This window comes from Carlito syrichta, unplaced genomic scaffold, assembly GCF_000164805.1.
Source record: "Carlito syrichta isolate Samal-C Ts95f unplaced genomic scaffold, Tarsius_syrichta-2.0.1 Scaffold289075, whole genome shotgun sequence".
Taxonomy (NCBI): domain Eukaryota; kingdom Metazoa; phylum Chordata; class Mammalia; order Primates; family Tarsiidae; genus Carlito; species Carlito syrichta.
Window position 1 is genome coordinate 389,404 of NW_007233171.1, and position 17,409 is coordinate 406,812.

The 17,409-nt window shown below is 48.2% G+C and overlaps 2 protein-coding genes across 2 annotated transcripts; both read right to left on the reverse strand.

Moving 5' to 3' along the window:
- Positions 1 to 3,894: 3,894 nt before the first annotated feature.
- Positions 3,895 to 5,234, reverse strand: LOC103256215 (metallothionein-1-like). The gene is made up of 3 exons (XM_008054117.1): positions 5,207 to 5,234; positions 4,512 to 4,577; positions 3,895 to 3,986 (listed from the first exon to the last, which is right to left on the reverse strand). Exons 1-3 carry the CDS (start codon positions 5,232 to 5,234, stop codon positions 3,895 to 3,897), a joined length of 186 nt encoding a protein of 61 aa, XP_008052308.1.
- A 9,935-nt stretch (positions 5,235 to 15,169) lies between these two features.
- Positions 15,170 to 16,392, reverse strand: LOC103256212 (metallothionein-2-like). Its single transcript, XM_008054115.1, has 3 exons — positions 16,365 to 16,392; positions 15,782 to 15,847; positions 15,170 to 15,261 (listed from the first exon to the last, which is right to left on the reverse strand). Exons 1-3 carry the CDS (start codon positions 16,390 to 16,392, stop codon positions 15,170 to 15,172), a joined length of 186 nt encoding a protein of 61 aa, XP_008052306.1.
- Between the last annotated feature and the right edge of the window lie 1,017 nt (positions 16,393 to 17,409).

Consider the following 17,409-nt stretch of genomic DNA (forward strand, 5'->3'; position numbering starts at 1 on the left):
CCAGAGCTCCTTTCTCGCTTAGGGCAGAAGAAGCCCTATCCCCTCTCCCCTCCTGCTGGGAAGGGCAAGGACCCTCCTGCTTTACCCCACCAGGAGGGCCCCAGGCTGTACACAATGTCCAGTAAGATGAGGACTGGGACCAGGACCTTCTGTCCTCAACCAGAAGAGGCAATGTCCTCTACTTCCCAGGGTTCATGCCTGCTCAGAGCCTGGAAAGTGTACTGGGGCCAGACAGGGTCCTGGGGAGTTGACATTGAGCTTGACAGCCTTGAGGCTCAGAGACCTCAACTCTGTCACAGAGGTGTAGGGACAAGGGAAGTGCTCCCTAGGCTTGCCCAGAAATAAAGCCCTGGATGAAATAAAGAAGCCCCCTCAAGCTCAGATCTCAAAATGCGCCTTCTCACACCTAGGGACGCTGTCTTTTGTGACTGGGTAAGAGGCATCCCAAGATGCAGAGCTGGGCATCCTTTACCAATACTGCAGAGGTAGTTGGGGTCCATATTGAGCCCAGATGAGGCTGGAGTTCCAGGTGAGAGGGAGAGGCAGGGGGACAGGTGGGAGGCTGCTGGAGCCCTCGGGGCGGCTGCTCCCTTTATAGTCAGGGGGCCAGACGCAGATGCCCCACCCTGGCATTTGCATCCTCCTCCACAGTGCGAACCACCCGTTGTCCTGGGCCAGGCTGTGGATAGCTGGTGGGCTTGGCACGGGATCTCTGAGCGCCGCTAGGTGCGCACTGCTGTGGCTGCCCCATTGGCTGTGCTGGGAAGGGCAAGCTGTGTGCCCGGCGATGCGCGGGGCATCCCCAAGCATTCCGGGAATGCAGTTCCCTGTGGTCTTGAAATGCCCACACTAACCCTGTTCAGTTGTCCAACTTTCCCGGATCTGTGTGTAACCCCTGCCAGGTGCTCACATCCCTAGATTGGCCAGAGACAGGGACACAAGGAGTTGTGTGCAGTGGTGGGATCTCGGGTGTGACCTCCCCTCCTCAGCCTTCTGCCTGTCCATGCCATCTCCCTGGTCCTTTGGCCAGGTTACCCCTGAACACAGCACCAGGGAAGACACAGGGTTCTGCTTCACACCTTTCTACTCTCACTTCCTGAGAGGTTATGTGGGCACATTTGTGGGTCCTTCTTTGCATAAAATTCCACAGAGTTTGCCTATAGCCAACTGGCCCACCCACTTCAAGATGGCAGTTTTGAAAATGTGGGATGCCCCAGTAGAAGGGTCGCTTAGGTGACACTCAGATGCTGCATTAAATAAGAAAGTAAGAAAGAAATTTTCCCTTGAATATTCCTGTTACTGAGCATAATCTTTAGTCTGTGAGGCCCTGTTGAGTCACTTTCCGTCTTTGAACCCTCACAACGTCCTAAAGAGGATACTATACTGTTTAGGAACCTGTTCTCCTCATCAGACAATACAAAACAAGGTGTTTAGAAAACCAGCCCAAGTTTGGGGCTAGGACGTGGAATCTGAATTCTGTCAGCTTCCGAAGGAAAGAGTTAATGGAAAATCCTTCCTTGGGCCTAGGAATGTCTTCAACACCTCTTTGCTGCTAGAAATATTTGAAACAGAGCCAAGAGCAAGGTCAATCCTGGCAGCAAAAAGAAATGCAGAGGAGATAAAAATGTATGTCATTTTATGGCCACCTTCTATGTCTGCATGTAAAACTGACTCTTCATTAGTGATAATGAGTTTGCTTTTTATATAAACGTATCTAAGGAAATAGGAGTCATTTAAAAATGTGAAGTAATACACGAATGTAGCTGATAGTAGAAATGGTAGGCATCTCTCGTATCTGTTATGAGGACAGGGACTGTCTTGCTCATGGTTTATATTTAGTTGTGGATGCCTATATTATGGGAAGAAGGCAGATTGTCCCTAGATTACAGGTTCTTTGCTCATGTGACTGATGGGATAGACATAGGACACACACCAGGCCCAGCACCTGGCTTATCTGACTAGAGTAAAAATGTCAACTGTGCAGTTGTCTGTGTCTGTTTGAGCTGCTATGTTATAAAATACATTGCGCTGGGTAACATAAGAAAAGAAGCTGGTTTCTCCCAGGACTGGAGGCACTGAAATCCATGGGCAAGGCATCAGCATACCTGGTGTCTTGTCTGTACCCTGATCCTTATCAACACTCCCTTCTAATTGGGGTCTCACATGGTAGAAAGGGTGAACAAGAGGCCACAGGCCTTTTTTATAAAGGCTCTTACTTCCATCTATTAGCACTTTGCCCTCATAATCTAGTCATGTCCCTTATATACCACTTCATAATAGCAACACACTGAGAACTAGATATTAGCATATGAATTTGGAGTGACAAACATCCAGGTCATACTAGCTTGAAATAATAAGAAAATCATAGTGAATATTCTAGACCACTTGCCACATGCAAGGCACCACTCTAAGTGCTTTCATACATTAAATCATTTACTTCTAAAAGGAAGACCCTACTACAGTCCTGTCTCACTTAATTATAGGGAACACTCTAAGAAATGCATGTGTAGGTGATTTCATCACTGTGCCAACATCGTAGAGGGGACTCAACACACTTAGAGTTTGCTTACTAAACACCTAGGTCATATGCTATGGCCGATGGTTCCAAGGCTACAAACCTGTGCAACATTTCACTGTACTGGAGAGGTCATGGAAACCCCAAGGGAAGTATATGTATATCTAAACTTGACTAAACAAGAAAATGTCCAGTAAAATGATGTTATTGTAACCTTATATTACCACCATCCTTTATACAGTTGATCTTGGACCAAAATGCTGTCGGGTGACATGTGACTGTATTCCACCCCTTACGCAGTGCAGGGGACTGAACCACAGAGATTGTGTACACAGGTATAAGTGACCCAGCTGGGATTTGCATTTATTCAGGCTGACTGCAGCATAGTGCCCTCAACCACAACCCTGTGTCACCCTGTCACTTGAAACACAAGAACACTAAAATCTGGCACAGAGCAGAGTGGGAAGGCCAATGACCTGGCAATCACATCCTCTGTGTAGCTCAGTGACTCCCTTGGGTTTCAGTTTCCCTGCTGTCAAGTCAGGGGTGCCAGTGAGTGAACTAATCAAGGGCTTTTCCAGCTCTGAACTGTCATAAGCAGTGATTAATTAGCATCCAGTGACATTGCGACCTGCTCCTGTGACTGAAATGTGAATGAGGAGCAGAATTCAGCCTGACCTTAAAAGAAACTTCCAAATAGTCAGAGTAAGGTCACAACAAGGAGTTTGCAGGGGCAGCGAAGTCCCACCCGTGACATAGGGCAGGCCAAGACTGAGGGTGCCTGTGGGGATGTCCAGGTCAATGCTGCCGAAGGGGTGTGACCCCCACACTGGTACAGGTCTAGGAACTGTTTCCAGTCTGAAATATGCCCCTGGAAAAAAAGTGTAGTATTTGAGTTCTTTTAATTTCCAAGTTATTTTGTTTTTCATATACTTAGTGAAATTTACCTGTCCAATACAAAAAATGGGTTTGTGTTATTTATTTTGTCATACTCCTATGTTTTACTTTACCAAAGCTAGGTCTGTGACAGATTCCCGTGCCATTGTATCATCTGCCAGAATGCTCTAACATTAAATTGAGAAACCAACTTGAGACGGGTAAGCTGGTTTACTGGAAGTCACACATTGGGAGATGACAGGACATAGTCCCAGCACCCAGGGCTCTGGACTCCCACTGTATCCTCCATCATAACTCTACTGGATTTGGGTCCCTTATTTCCAGGGCACTTCCAAAAAACAGAGTCAGAATAAAGTCAACAACTTTTATGATCATTCAGATGCTTCAATTTTTAAAATACAGCAAATGGGTCAGGGTTGTAAGAAAAAAAACTCAGATGGGACAGGTCATTCTATCTCTGTCTCGGATCAGGTCTCCTGGCATCAGGTGCAGCAGCTGCATTTGTCCAATGCCCCTTTGCAGACGCAGCCCTGGACACACTTAGTACAGCCCACGGGGCAGCAGGAGCAGCAGCCTGGGAAGAAAAGGGAGAGTGGGAGGGCAAAGCAGACTTGACCAGGCATCTCCTTGCCCTACAGAGGCCTGGCACAAGTCCTGCCCTTAGCCCCAGAGGATCCTAAGTTCAGGAGGGCACAACTCTGCCAGGAGACAACTGGAGGGATCTTTTGAGTGAGGGTCTTCCTAGGAAAGAGCTGACTGGCACAATCTGAGCCCATGAAGGGGCAGAGGACTAGAGGCAGTGGTAGGGCCTCTGGGGACAAAGGAAGGCCAGTTGCTCAGAACCATAAACCCAAGCGAGGAAGTCCTCAAGTATCAGATCTGTGCTTGGTAGGCTAGTGTACTGTCATGGCCCCAGTTTCCCTATTCTAAGAATGAATGTTGCATATCAACCATCAATAAAGCTCCACAAACTCTGATCCTGATCAGTGTCTAGGGAAAGGGGAGTGGGGAGGCTGATCACTGGCTTTCTCCTTCTTGCCGAGCTCCAGCCTCCCTCCTCTGACTCAGCCCCAGCTTTCCAGGGAAGCCCTCAACTCACTCTTCTTGCAGGACATGTATCTGCACACTTTGCACTTGCAGGAGCCAGCACAGGCACAGGAGCCACCTGCAAGGAAGAGAAGGACAGTGAGCACCAAGGGTCATGCAGGAGTCAGACGCGGTCCTCCAAAATGCTCCCTGCTCTGTGCACTGAAAAAAACCTGGTGATTCTTATTCCACTCAGGCAGAAGGAAGTCTAACCCACCTCTTCTGGCTAGGATGGGCAGGTGCCATCCTGATCATACCCCACAGGACTTTATGTCAGGAATTTGGAAGATTTGATGTCCCTGATTCACAACTCTCTCTGACAGCTCTAATGCTGGACAGAACACTGGGTCCTGGCCCATCTAGGAGATAAAGAGCAGGGCCGTTTTGTGCCTCAATCCAGTAGCCTTGAGCATGAGAGAGGAACAACCGCTTCGGGTCCCCTCCCACTGTGGGAGCTTTTCTATCCTCTCAATAAATCCCGCTTTCAAAAAAAAAAAAAAAGAAAGAAAGAAAAAGATAGTGGGAGGGGCTGGGAAGATAATGTTCTAAGTAGTGACAAAGGTGCTTGGTCAGGAAGAAAGCGCAAAAAGTTCAGGGAAGTGACCATTTGAGGCTGAACTCTAAATGAGCCCTCCTCCAGCAGCAGGGACATTCTATCCTTTGCCAAGAAATTGGAGACACTGAGGCCAGAAACCCAGTGTCCCTTACCAGTGGAACAAGAGCTGTTGTGGTCCATGTCGCGCCTAGGTGAGGCTGAGGCTCCAAGGCAAGGGAGAAGTCAGTAGGGCACGTGGGAGGCTGGTGGAGCCCAGGAAGCAGCCGCTCTCTTTAGAATCAGGGGAGGGAACTGGGGCAGAGGCCCTTCCCTGTTCTATGCACCTGTCCCCACTGAGCCCCAGCCACTCAAGGTCCGGGCCAGGATGTGAGCAGCTGTGCTGGGCAGAGGATCTCCCTCACCCATTCCCCGAGTGTTTCTCAATGTGCTGTCCTAGTGTCAATCTTTTGGCTGCTGTCGCTAAGGAGGGCATGTGCGCCAGTTGGCTCATGGCCTAAATGCTGCCCTGAGGGCTCTTCCCAATTTCTGACACACCGAGGTCCACCCTTGGCCCTGGGCGTTCAGAGAACCTAGAGCCAAGTGGTCAGGGGTAGTCCCTTTCCCAGCTCTTTGAACTCAGCTTCCCGCTTCGTAGGGTACATGTGCAACCTAAGTCTCATGCTCACGTCCCTAGATAGACCCAGGGCGTGGAGCAAGGTGAGAGAGTTGTGTGCAGAGGACAGGCCATTGATGTAAACTTTACCTCACCAGCATGGCTTGCCCCTGTTCCCACCTAGGGTTTTTGGCCACGTTTCTCCTGCCCAGCAACAAGGCAGACATAGGGCTCTGCCTTCCTTCCTTCCAGTCATCTCTCCCGAGGGAATGTCTGGAACATTTGTTGGGTTTTCTTGGTTTTAACTTTCTTGTGACTTCCCACACCTCGCTGCCTCACCAGGCATAAGGTTGAACTTCCAAAGTTTGGGATTCCCCAAAGGAGAGATCCTTTTCCCTGATGTTCCTGACTATCACACAGTGCACAGTCCCTGCCAGACCTTGTTTAATCTGTGTGGCTATTCGACCCTCACATCCATCCTCAATCATGGGCTCTGTAGGAACCCATCTTAATGATCAGATGACTCCAGCACAAGGAGTGTGTGTAACTAGTCCAAGGTCAGAGAGCTTGGAAGGGATCCTGCTGGATCTTAACCCAGTCAGCTTTGAAGGGAAAGAGGTCAATGAAGAACCTTCTCTCTTGGGCCTGACATTAGCCTTCAACAGCTCTTTGTTACCTGAAATCTTTACACAAAAACAAACAACAGGGTCGATCCTGAGAGCAACAAAAGTGACGCAAAAGAGAAGTGTTTAATTTTAGGGCCACCATCTCTTTCTTATTTTCAGTGGTGGCAAAGAGTTTGCTTTCATACAGATACATTTAAATAAATATGATCATTTAAAAGGAATGTGTTATGAGAAATAGTAGAAGTGGGAACAGAAATGGCAGGAATCCATTTGTATCCATTATGAGTTCAGGGACTGAGTGTCTCATGGCTTTGCATATCCCATTGGATCCATGTTTCTGGATGAGTAGAGGACCTTCTCTGGGTCACAAGCCTCCTGTTTACTTTGTTGATGAGAACAACACAGGTGAGCACACTGGAACTGGCCTACTTGTCCGAAGGTAGAAAAATGTTCCGGTGCTATGAATAAAAACAATAAAATCGTAGCTAATATCACAGATGTGTAGCAGGCACCGATTTAAGTTCTTTGCATGTATTGATTCATTTTCACTTACCATCCACACCCTATTCTTCTTCTTCTTCTTATTATTATTATTATTTACTTGAAAGATGTGGGGTTCAGTTCAGGATTAGGTATACAATTGGTCATTGTGCAGGTAAAGTTTGGGCCTCCATTTGGTCTCCACTTCGCCTGGTTTGAGAGGAGGTACCCTTATTGATGTTTCTTCTTCCTCTTTTACATTGGTGCAAATTGAGTCACAGAGAGGTGGTGTCACTCAGAAAACAGTGACACAGCTGGGATTTGGTCACACGTGTGCTACTGCATTTTTATGCCTTCAACCACTGCCTTCTGTCACCTTGCCACATGAAAGATGGGGACACTGAATTCTGGCACAGAAGCAGAATTGTGAAGACCAGTGTGCTGGCCATCATATCCCTGTGCACAGCTCTATGGCCTCTCTGGGCTTCAGGATGCCAGCTCTCAACCAGGGACTGAATTGGGCTAATTAACCAATGGCCCTCACATTGCTGAACTACAGGGGCAGGACTGAGCATCCAGTGACATCATGACCTGGCGGCTGTGGCCAGCTCATGAGGAAGCTTTAGCATACATTCATTCAGACCTTGACTTTTGAGTGTGTGACCTTGGGCAGGTTATTAACTTCTCTGCAAGCAGGACAACCTCATCTCACTGTCTCTCTGCTTTGTGTGAAGATCAAAGGACTTGCAGAGGAAGAAAGCTTTTTCTCTGTGCAAATGCTGGCTCAGTGTCTTATCCTGTAGGGTTTTGTGCAAGAGGTCGTTCACATGCCCTTGAGAACAGATCTGTAAGAGTCCAGACTTCAAATCCACAATAATGCCTCCTTACATATGAGCCTTTCCCAAGGAGGTTGATGGGAACTAACAGAATTTTCCCTCCAGAAAGATCATGTGGACCAAAAAAGCATAATGCTAACGTTTATTAAGTCTTATCAAATTGCCAGGTCACTATGACATGTAACTCCTACATGGAGACATAAGCTCCTTTCTACAAAGGAGGAGATGGAGGCTTAGTTGGTTCAGCCCCTTGCCCAGGCCACATAGCCATTAAGAGGTGAAGTGGGCTGTGCTCCAGGACTGCCTGTACCAAAACCCATGCCCTTGGCACAGGCTGCCTTCCAAAACTCTCTCTTTCCACAGCCCTTCTGCAGGCCAGGTAGTCCAGCTTGTTTATTTCTCTTTGAATGTCAAAGAAATGCCTCCAACATATAGCAGAGGGACTTACCACTGTCAAGTCACCCAGGCCTCCCTCCTTCCAAGTGAATATCTCTACATCCTTGAAACTGCAGAATATGCCATGCCCCTGTATAGGCAGAAATGAAGCACTTCATGGATCCAGTTCTAATACACACCCGCTTTGTCTTGCTGTAAAAGTGCTGGGCAATTTCCTTAAATATCCTAGTCACTTTGATGATTTGAATTGGGCAAGGCAGGAATTTGAAGGAGGAGGAAATTTGGCCTGACCTTGGGAGCAACTTCCAAAAATTCAAAGCCAACTCACAACAGGGAGCTACCAGGGGTCAGGGAGTGTCTTCTCAGTGGCACTGGGCAGGCCAAACCAGAGGGATTCCTGACTGTGCTGCTCAAGATGTGTGTCCAACCACTGGGGCTAGTCTGCCTTCCATAGCATTGATGAACATATGTTCAGAGATTGCAAAACTTCGATATCCAAGTAATTGTCATATATTTCTAGAAATTTTCAGTTGAATGTAACAAATGGCTTATCATTTGTTGTTTGATATCATGGTCTCCATTACTAATGTTATTTTATTTACCAAAGTTTAGATCCAGGATAAATAGGAAATAGAACTACTTCACCTTGGAGTTTGAGAAGCCCTTTGTAGGATTCAAGCAACTGAGGAGTTTGATTTCACCTTCTGTCATTGCTTTGAAGCCTAAAATAAGATGGAGAGGTGAACCTGGGTGGGTAATCAGATAATAAAAATGAGGGATGGATGAGTATCTGTGTCACATTTGCCAGGAGACAGAGGTGGTCCTCCATGTCAACCCCTTACCCCAGTGTTCTGGAACACAGTTGTTCCAATTTGCAGAAGAGGAAGCTCAGTGAAGCAGCCTGGCATCATTAAGGGCATTCAGATTGTCAGGGCAAACATTTCCATAAGAGCCCTGGTCTCCGCACTCCCAGTTCAATCCCCCACCTCAGTCCATCATTTTCAAGATGCACAAAGGAAACTAGAGTCAGAATCAAGTCTACGTTTATTATAATTCACATGTTTCAAATAAAGGGTAAGCAGTAAATGGCACTGGGTTGCAGGTTTTAAAAAAAATCCCGTTTTGTACAAGTAGCTCCATTTCCATCTGGGATCAGGACTCCTCCAACATCAGGTGCAGCAGCTGTACTTGTCCAATGCCTCTTTGCAGACACGGCCCTGGGCACATTTGGCACAGCCCATGGGGCAGCAAGAGCTGGAGCTTAGGAAGAAGGGGGTAAGCAAGACGTCAAAGCAGACTTGACCAGGCACCTCCCTGCTCAGCATAGCCCTGGCACAACCCTGCTCCTAGCCCCAGAGGACTGTGATTTCAGGATGGCACAGCTCTGTAGGAGATTACTGGTGGAATTTAGGGTGAGAGTCATTCTGTGAAAAAGTTGCCTAGGCTCCTTTGAGCCCAGGACAGGGCAGAAGACTGGGAGGCAGAGAAAGACCCACAGAAACATAGTGTTCTAGAACTGTTCTCTATCTGTTTCCCAGAAGCATAGACCAACTCGGGTTGCTCCTGACTTCAGCCCAGTCCCAGACTCCCAGGGAAGCACTCCACTCCCTCTTCTTGTAAGACGTGCATCTGTACATTTTGAACGTGCAGGAGCCAGAGCAGGCACAAGAACCACCTACAAGGAAGAGAAGGACAGTGAGCACCGAGGGTCATGAGGAATCAGACTCAGTCCTGTGCATGCTCCCTGCTCCGTGCACTGAGGAAACCTGGTGACTTTTGTTCCACCCAGGGAAGAGGAAGTCTAACCCACCTTTTCTGGCTAAGAAGGGCAGGTGTCATTTTAATCATACCCACAGGGCTTCGGAAATTTGGAAGAGTCAATGTCCCTGCCTCTCAACCACACCAGACAGCTGAAATGGTGGACAGAGCACTGAGCCTTTTCCTATCTAGGAGACATGGAGCAGGGCTATTTTGACCTCAATCCAGTAGCCTCAGAGATGGCAGGGGCTGGGAAGATGAGAATGTTCCAAGTGGTGATGTAAGTGCTTGGCCGGGAAAAAAACACCAGAAATCGAATGAGAAGAGGCCACTTGAGGCCAAACTCCAAATGAACCCTCTTCTAGCAGCAGGGACATTCTATCCTCTACGAAAACATAGGAGACCCCTAGGCCAGAAATATGTCATCCCTTACCAGCGGTGCAGGAACAGTTGGGGTCCATGCTGAGCCCAGGTGAGGCTGGAATTCCTGGTGGGAGAGGGAATAGGCAGTGGGGCAGGTGTGAAGCTGGTAGAGCCCAGGAGGCCACTCCTCCCTTTATAGTCAGAACAGGGGACTGAGCACAGAGGCTCTACTCCAGACATTGCACTGCCCCACCAAGTCCTAGATCTCACCGTCATGGACTGAACCTTGAACAGAGGGCAGGCCAGGTGATGGATACCCCTTACCCATTTACTGCCTGCATCTCAGTGTGCTGCACTGGGGCCTACCTTTTTGCTGCTGTCCCAAGGGAGGATCTGCACGCTAGGCGGCTCACAGCCTCCTTGCTTCCCTGCGGTCCATTCCCAATTTCCTGCAGATTGTGATCCACCCTTGCTCCTGGCCCATGGAGGTTCAGAGAACGCAGAGTGATCAGAATTCTCTTCCCCAGCCCTGCACTTTTGTCCTTAGCTTCAGGCTTCTCATGGTCCATGTACAACCCCAGCTTCATGCTCACGTCCCTAGATAGACCCAAGGTATGGAGCACAGCCAGGGAGCTGTGTGCAGAGGACAGGCCACTGACGTGACCTATGTCTCATCTGCTGACCTGTCCCTTTTCCCACCTTGGGTCTTTGATGACGTTTCTCCTGCCCAGCAACAAGGCAGGCTAGGGCTCTGCCTCTCTCCCTTCCAGTCTCTACTTCTGAAGGAATGCCAGCCACATTTGCTGGGTCATCTTTGCTTTAACTTCCTTTGGGGTTTCCCACAACCTCGCTGCTCTACCAGGCATAAGGTTGAAATTTCCAAAGCTTGGGATGTCCCCAAAGGAGGGATCATTTTCCCTGATTTTCCTGACTATCACACAGCACACAGTCCCTGCCAGACCTTGTTTAATCTCTTTGGCTATTTGGCCCTCACAACAATCCCCAAGGGGAAGGCTTTGTATATAAATCCAAGTTACTAATCAGACAACCACAACACAAGGAGCGTGTGACTAGTCCATGGTCAGAAGGCTTGAAGGGGTCCTGCTGGATCTGAATCCAGTCCAACTTTTAAAAGAAAGAGGTCAACAAAGATGCTTCCCTTGGGCCTAACATTAGCCTTCAACAACTCTTTGCTGCTTACAATCTTTACACAAAAACAAACATGAAGGTCAATCCTGGGAACAACAAAAAATGATACTGAAGGGAAGGTGTAATTCTATGGCCACCTTGTATGTCTGGAAGTGAAATGCTTCTGATTTTCAGTGATGACAAACAGTTTTCTTTTTCTACAAACATATTTAAAGTATGAACATGTTAAGGGAAATAGTGGAAGTGGGAACAGAAATGCCAGGAATCCTTTAGTATCTGTTATGAGGACAGGGACTGGGTTTCTTGGGGCTCTGCATATCCAGTGTGGATCCGTGAATGGGCAGAGGACACTCTCTGGGCCACCAGTCATGTGATTGCATCATTGATGAGAATAACACAGGACACACAGGTGAGCACACGAGGACTGTCTTATTTGCATGGAGGTAGAAAAATTTCCTGTGCTATGAATAAAGACAACAAAATCACAGGTAATATGAGACACAACTTGTCGATTGCAGGACTATTTTAAGTTCTTTGCATGGGTTAACTCATTTTTTCCTGCCCCTCAGGCTCACAGTGGAGGAGCCTGAGCCACAGAGAGGTTGTGTTATCCCAGGTATAAGTGACAAAGCTGAGATTTGCACACGTGAATGCTGTCTGGATCACCATGCCTTCAACCCCACTTTATTTCATGTGAAAGATGAAGACACTGGAATCTGGCACAGAAGCAGAATTTGGAAGACCAGTGTGCTGGTCATCATATCCCTGTGCACAGCTTTGTGACCTCTCTGGATTCCAGCTCTCAGGTCAGGAACTCAGTTGGGCTAACTAACCAATGGCCCTCCCATGCTGAACTGGGAGGTACAAGACTTAGAATCCAGTGACATTATGACCTGTCTGCTGTGGCCAGCTCATGAGGAAGCTCTAGCATATGTTCATTCAGATCTTGAATTCTGAGCGTGCGACCTTGGGCAGGTTATTAGCATCTCTGCAAGCAGAACAAACTCACAGGTTTTGCAATTCACTATTTCTCTGCTTTGTGTGAAGATCAAATGACTTGTAGAGGAAGAAAACCTTTTCTCTGTGCAAATACTGGCTCGTGTCTTATCCTGTAGGGTTTTGTGCAAGAAGTCATTCACATGCCCTTGAGATCAGAACCGTAAGAGTCCAGACTGAAATCTCTGTGATGTCTCTGTGCAGATGGGCTTTTCCAAAGGAGATTAATGGGACCTAAAAGGATTCCCTCTCCAGAAAGTTTATGTGGACCAAATAAGCATAATACTACTGTTTAATACCCTCTATCCAATTGCCGGGCTACTATCACATGTAATACATACATAGAGATGTAAGCCCCTTTCTGCAAAGGAGAAAATGGATGCTCAAAGTGGTCCAGTCACTTGCCCAGGCCACACAGCCATTAAGTGGTGTTGTGTGCTGTGATACAGGACTGCCTGACATCAAAACCCATGCTTTTGGCATAGGATGCCTTCCAAAATCTTCTCTTCACATTGGCCACTTCACATTGGTCCAGATTGTTGGGCCACCTGACTCCTCTTTTTCTTTGAACATCAAACAGAAATTCCTTCAACATATAGTGAGAGGTACAACCCACTGCCATTAATCACAAGTCATCCAGACCATTATACTTCCACACTCTACAAACTGCAGAATCTGCCATGCCCTGGAGGATGGCATGGGCAGTCATGAAATACTTCATGGATCAATCCTAAAACACACTTCTTCTCACCTGGAAAATGCCACTTTCCTGATTTGAATTGATCAAGGCTGTAATTTGAAGGAGGAGAAAATTTAGCCTGACCCTAGAGGAACTTCCAAAAATGTAAAGCCTAGTCACAACAGGAACCTCCCACTGGTCAGCAAGTGTCCTTTTAGTGGCACTGGCAGGCCAAGCCTGAGGGTTCCTTGTGGGTGTCCTGGCCTGAGCTATTCAAGGTGTGTGTCTGCACACTGGGGCTAGTCTGTTGTTTCCACTCTGCAATCCTCATCATTGATGAACATATGTGCACAGATTGCAAAACTTACATTTCCAGGTACTTGTCATATATTTATAGAAATTTTCTAGTTAAATGTAACAAATGGCTTATTATTTCTTGCTTAATATAATTAGTATCATTTTATTTACCAAAATTTAGATTTGGAATATATAGGAAATAGAAGTATTACTTCACTTTGGAGTGTGAGAAGCCCCTTGTAAGATTCAAGCAACTGAGAAGTTTGATTTCACCTCCTGTCATCACTTTGAAACCTAAGACCTGATGAGGAACTGAAACTGGGCAGGAAAATCAGATAATAAAAAGGAGGGATGGGTGAATATCCATACCACATTTGCCAAGAGACAGAGGTGGTCCTTGATGTCCCCTTCTTCCCCAAAGGCTCTGGCACATTGTTGTTCCATTTTGCTTGAAATGAAACTCAGGGAGGCAGCCTGGCCTCTCTGAGGGCACTCAGAGTGCTCCGGGACCGCCTGACACCAAAACCCATGCCCTCGGCACAGGCTGCCTTCCAAAACCCTCTCTTCACACAGTCCACCCCTAGGCTAGGATGGTCCAGACTCTTGGGTGCCTACCCCTCTTTCTCTTTGAAGATGAAATCAAATTCCTTCAACAAGTAGCCAGAGAGACTGAACTTTGCCATACATTGCAAGTCACCCAGGGCCTTACTCCTTCTAGCAAACAACCACACCTTAGATTTAAAGATTGTGTTCATTTCTCCACAGAGACACAAATACTTCATCTGGAAACCTCGGTTCTTATCTTCCATCTTGTCCTGTTCCTGCTGGGCACTTCCATCCACATCCGAGTCACTCAGCTGCTTGAAGGCTCTGAAGCTGGAATTTGAAGGAGGAACTCATTTTGACTGGGCCTGGGGAGAAACTTCCATAGATTTAGTGTACAGTGATAACATGGAGCTCTCAGGGGTAGAAGAGTCTCATTAGTGACACTGGGCAGACCCAGACTGAGGGTTTCCTTGGGATGGCCAGACCAGCCCTGCTGAAGCTGTGTGAGGCCCATACTGGTGCCAGTCTGGAAACTGTTTCCTGTCTGAAATGTACACCCTAGAAAATTGTTTTTTGTTGTTGTTGTTTTGTTGTTGTTTTTTTTTAATTGGAGTTTCACTCTGTTGCCCAGACTGGAGTGCAGTGGCCACTCCCAGCCACTGCAGCCTCGACCTGCTGGGCTCCAGCGATCCTTCCGCCTCAGCCTTCCAAGTAGCCTGAACTACAGGCGTGTGCTACCATGCCCGGCTAATTTTTTGATTTATTGTAGAGACGAGGTCTCTCCAAGTTGCCTGGATGGGTCTACCCACGGGCTCAGGCAATCCACTCGCCTTGGCCTCCCAAAGTACTGGGATTACAGACTGAGTTATTGAGTCAGGCCTAAAAGTTGTTAATGTTTATAATTATTTTGCTTTGCTAGCTATCTCATTTTTTATATTTATTGAAATATGCTTGTTTACTATAAGAATGGTTTTTCTATTTTGTGTTATTATTTTGTCATATGAATGCATTTTATTTTCTCTTACCAAAGCTCAGGTCTGTGGCAGAAACACATGCTACTACATCATCTGGCAAATGCTCTTGTGTTTCTAGCTGAGGAACTGATGCTGAAATGGGGAGCCTCGCTTGCCTTAAGCCACTCAGTGTATGAGTTGATTGGACATGGTCCCAGCACACAGGCTTTGGATGTCATCCCCCAGCCCAGGTCTGTTGGGTATATGGTCCCTTATTTCCAGAGAACAAAAAAGAAATCAGAGCCAAATAAAATCACCAACTTTTATTATCAATCATATATTTCACTTAAAAAAGTGTAGCAAATGTGTTAGAGTAGTATATAAATCAATAACCAGGATTATATATGTCCTTCTATCTCCATCTGGGACCAGGATGTCTCAGCATCAGGCACAGCAGCTGCACTTGTCTGATGCCCCTTTGCAGATACAGTCCTGGGCACACTTGGCACAGCCCACAGGGCAGCAGGAGTAGCAGCCTGTGGAGAAATGAGAGCAGGAGCTCAGAGCAGACTTGAACTGGCACCTCCCTGCCCCACAGAGGCCTGGAACAAGACCCAGAGGATCCTGAGTTCAGGAGGGCACAGCTCTGTCAGGGAACAACTGGGGGGTTTTGGGAGTGAGGATCTTCCTGGAAAAAAAGCTGTCTAGCTCTTTGGGGGTTCAGAAAAGAGGAGAAGACTACAAGAAAGTCTGGTTTCTGCTGGAGTGGAAGACAGAGCCTCTGGTACAAAAGAAGGCCATCTCCCAGAACCATACACTGAGTGATGAATGTCCTCATGTGTCTGGCCTGTGGCATGTCAATGGTCTTTCTCTACCAGTTTTCCCAATTTAAAAGTGAACTTTAGAATCAGCAATCTCTAAATTTCTTCAGGCTCTGATTCTACCAGATGCCGAGGGAAGAGGATGTGGGAAGCTGGTCACTGGCCTGTTCCTGCCTGCTGAGCTCTGTGCTCCTGCTTCCTCAGCCCCAGGATCCCAGGGAAGTCCCCCACTCACTCTTCTTGGAGGACGTGCATCTGCACTCTTTGAACTTGCAGGAACCAGCGCAGGCACAGGAGCCATCTGTAAGGAAGAGAATGTCAGAGGTGAGCACTCAGGGAGATGCAGCCAGGGCAAGAGTCAGTCAACAAATGCTCCCACCTGAGTGCCAGGACAGACCTGGTAGCTCTGTTCGCATTGGGGCACAGTGAGGTCTACCCCCATCTCCCGCTTCAGGCTAGGATGATTTCTCGTCCTGAATCCTGGAAAGACCATGTCCCTTGTCTCCCATGCAGCCCAGGCAACTCAAATGCTGGACAGAACATTGGTACTGCACCTAGCAGCCCTGGACTACCTAGGTGACTTGGAGCAGGTGAGTCATATGCCTGAGGGCTCTCGTCTATGATTTGGTAGACGAGGGGAGAATGCAAAAGTTCTAGGGGGATGGAAGCGCTTGGCAAAGGGAAAGCACGGGAACCATGCACTAAAGGCTTCACTTCCGCCAGAACGCCAAACGACACCTCCACTCCTCAGAACATCTGTCCAGTGGCCGGAAGATGAAGATCCCAGATGAAGATCCCAGAAATCGGGCGTCCTTTACCAGCGGCGCAGCAGCAGTTGGGGTCCATGTCGAGCCCAGGCGAGGCTGAAGTTCCAGGCGAGAGGGAGGAAGAGGCAGAAGGAAGGTAGGGGGTTGGCGGACCCCAGGAGGCGGCCATTTCCTTTACAGTCTGGGGAGGGAGCCGGGCGCCGAGGACCCGCTCTGGCCTTCGCACCCGCATCGCGGAGAAGGTGACGCCAAGGTCTCTGGCTAGGCTGGGCGCAGCCGGCGGGCCAGGCGCAGGGTCTCTGTCACCGCTGGTGCCCACCGCTGGGGCGACCTTTGGCGCGCTGGGGAGGGCGGGGCCGTGTGTCCGCGGGGCCTGGCGACGCGGAGTCCTGCTGGCCCTTCCCAATTCCCCGAGATTGCTGCCACCCACACCCTGGGCGTTCCTGTCTCGCCCCCCACCCCCAACTTTGCCTTTCTCGGGTGATTTGTGCAACCCCAACTCGTGTTCAGCGTCCTGGTCTGAAGGAGCTGCGGAGCAGAGGATGGAGGTGTGTGCAAAGAAATCTGCGGGCGCGATTTCTTTTGGGGGGGGCGGGATGTGACCTTCGGAGTCCCACATTGTCTATCTCTGTCCCCACTGCAGTCCATCGCACACATTTTCTTTTGACAGAACAACGTGCCAGACACAGGGCTCTGCCTTGCTCCCTTCCACTCTCATTCCTGGGTGGATGTGTGGGCATATCTGTCCGGGTTGTACTTTCCTAAACCTCTGAGAACTTCTCCAGCAGAGGCGGTCCAGCCACTTCCAGACAGTAGTGCTGCCATGTGGGGTGTCTCAGAAGAGGAGTTTTTAGGTGACATGCAGACCCTGCTTCAAATAAGAGAGCAAGCTGGCTGCAGTAGCCAAAATCTGTAGTCACAGTTACTCTGGAAGCGGAGGCAGGAGGATCACTTGAGCCCCTGAAGTTGAGGTCCAGCATGAGTAATAGACTAAAAGAATGTCTGGAAATAAAAATAAAATTGAAAAGCAAGTCTGACTACCGCATAACATTCAGTCTGTGCCAGTCCCGTTTTAATCTCATTTGTTCTGTGAACA

Coding starts and splice junctions, on each gene's coding strand:
- LOC103256215 (XM_008054117.1), bottom strand. CDS start 5,234: ATGGACCACAACAGCTCTTGTTCCACTG. Junction 4,578..5,206: donor CAACAGCTCTTGTTCCACTG/GTAAGGGACACT, acceptor TCTTCCTTGCAG/GTGGCTCCTGTGCCTGTGCT. Junction 3,987..4,511: donor ATACATGTCCTGCAAGAAGA/GTGAGTTGAGGG, acceptor TTTTCTTCCCAG/GCTGCTGCTCCTGCTGCCCC.
- LOC103256212 (XM_008054115.1), bottom strand. CDS start 16,392: ATGGACCCCAACTGCTGCTGCGCCGCTG. Junction 15,848..16,364: donor CAACTGCTGCTGCGCCGCTG/GTAAAGGACGCC, acceptor TCTTCCTTACAG/ATGGCTCCTGTGCCTGCGCT. Junction 15,262..15,781: donor ATGCACGTCCTCCAAGAAGA/GTGAGTGGGGGA, acceptor ATTTCTCCACAG/GCTGCTACTCCTGCTGCCCT.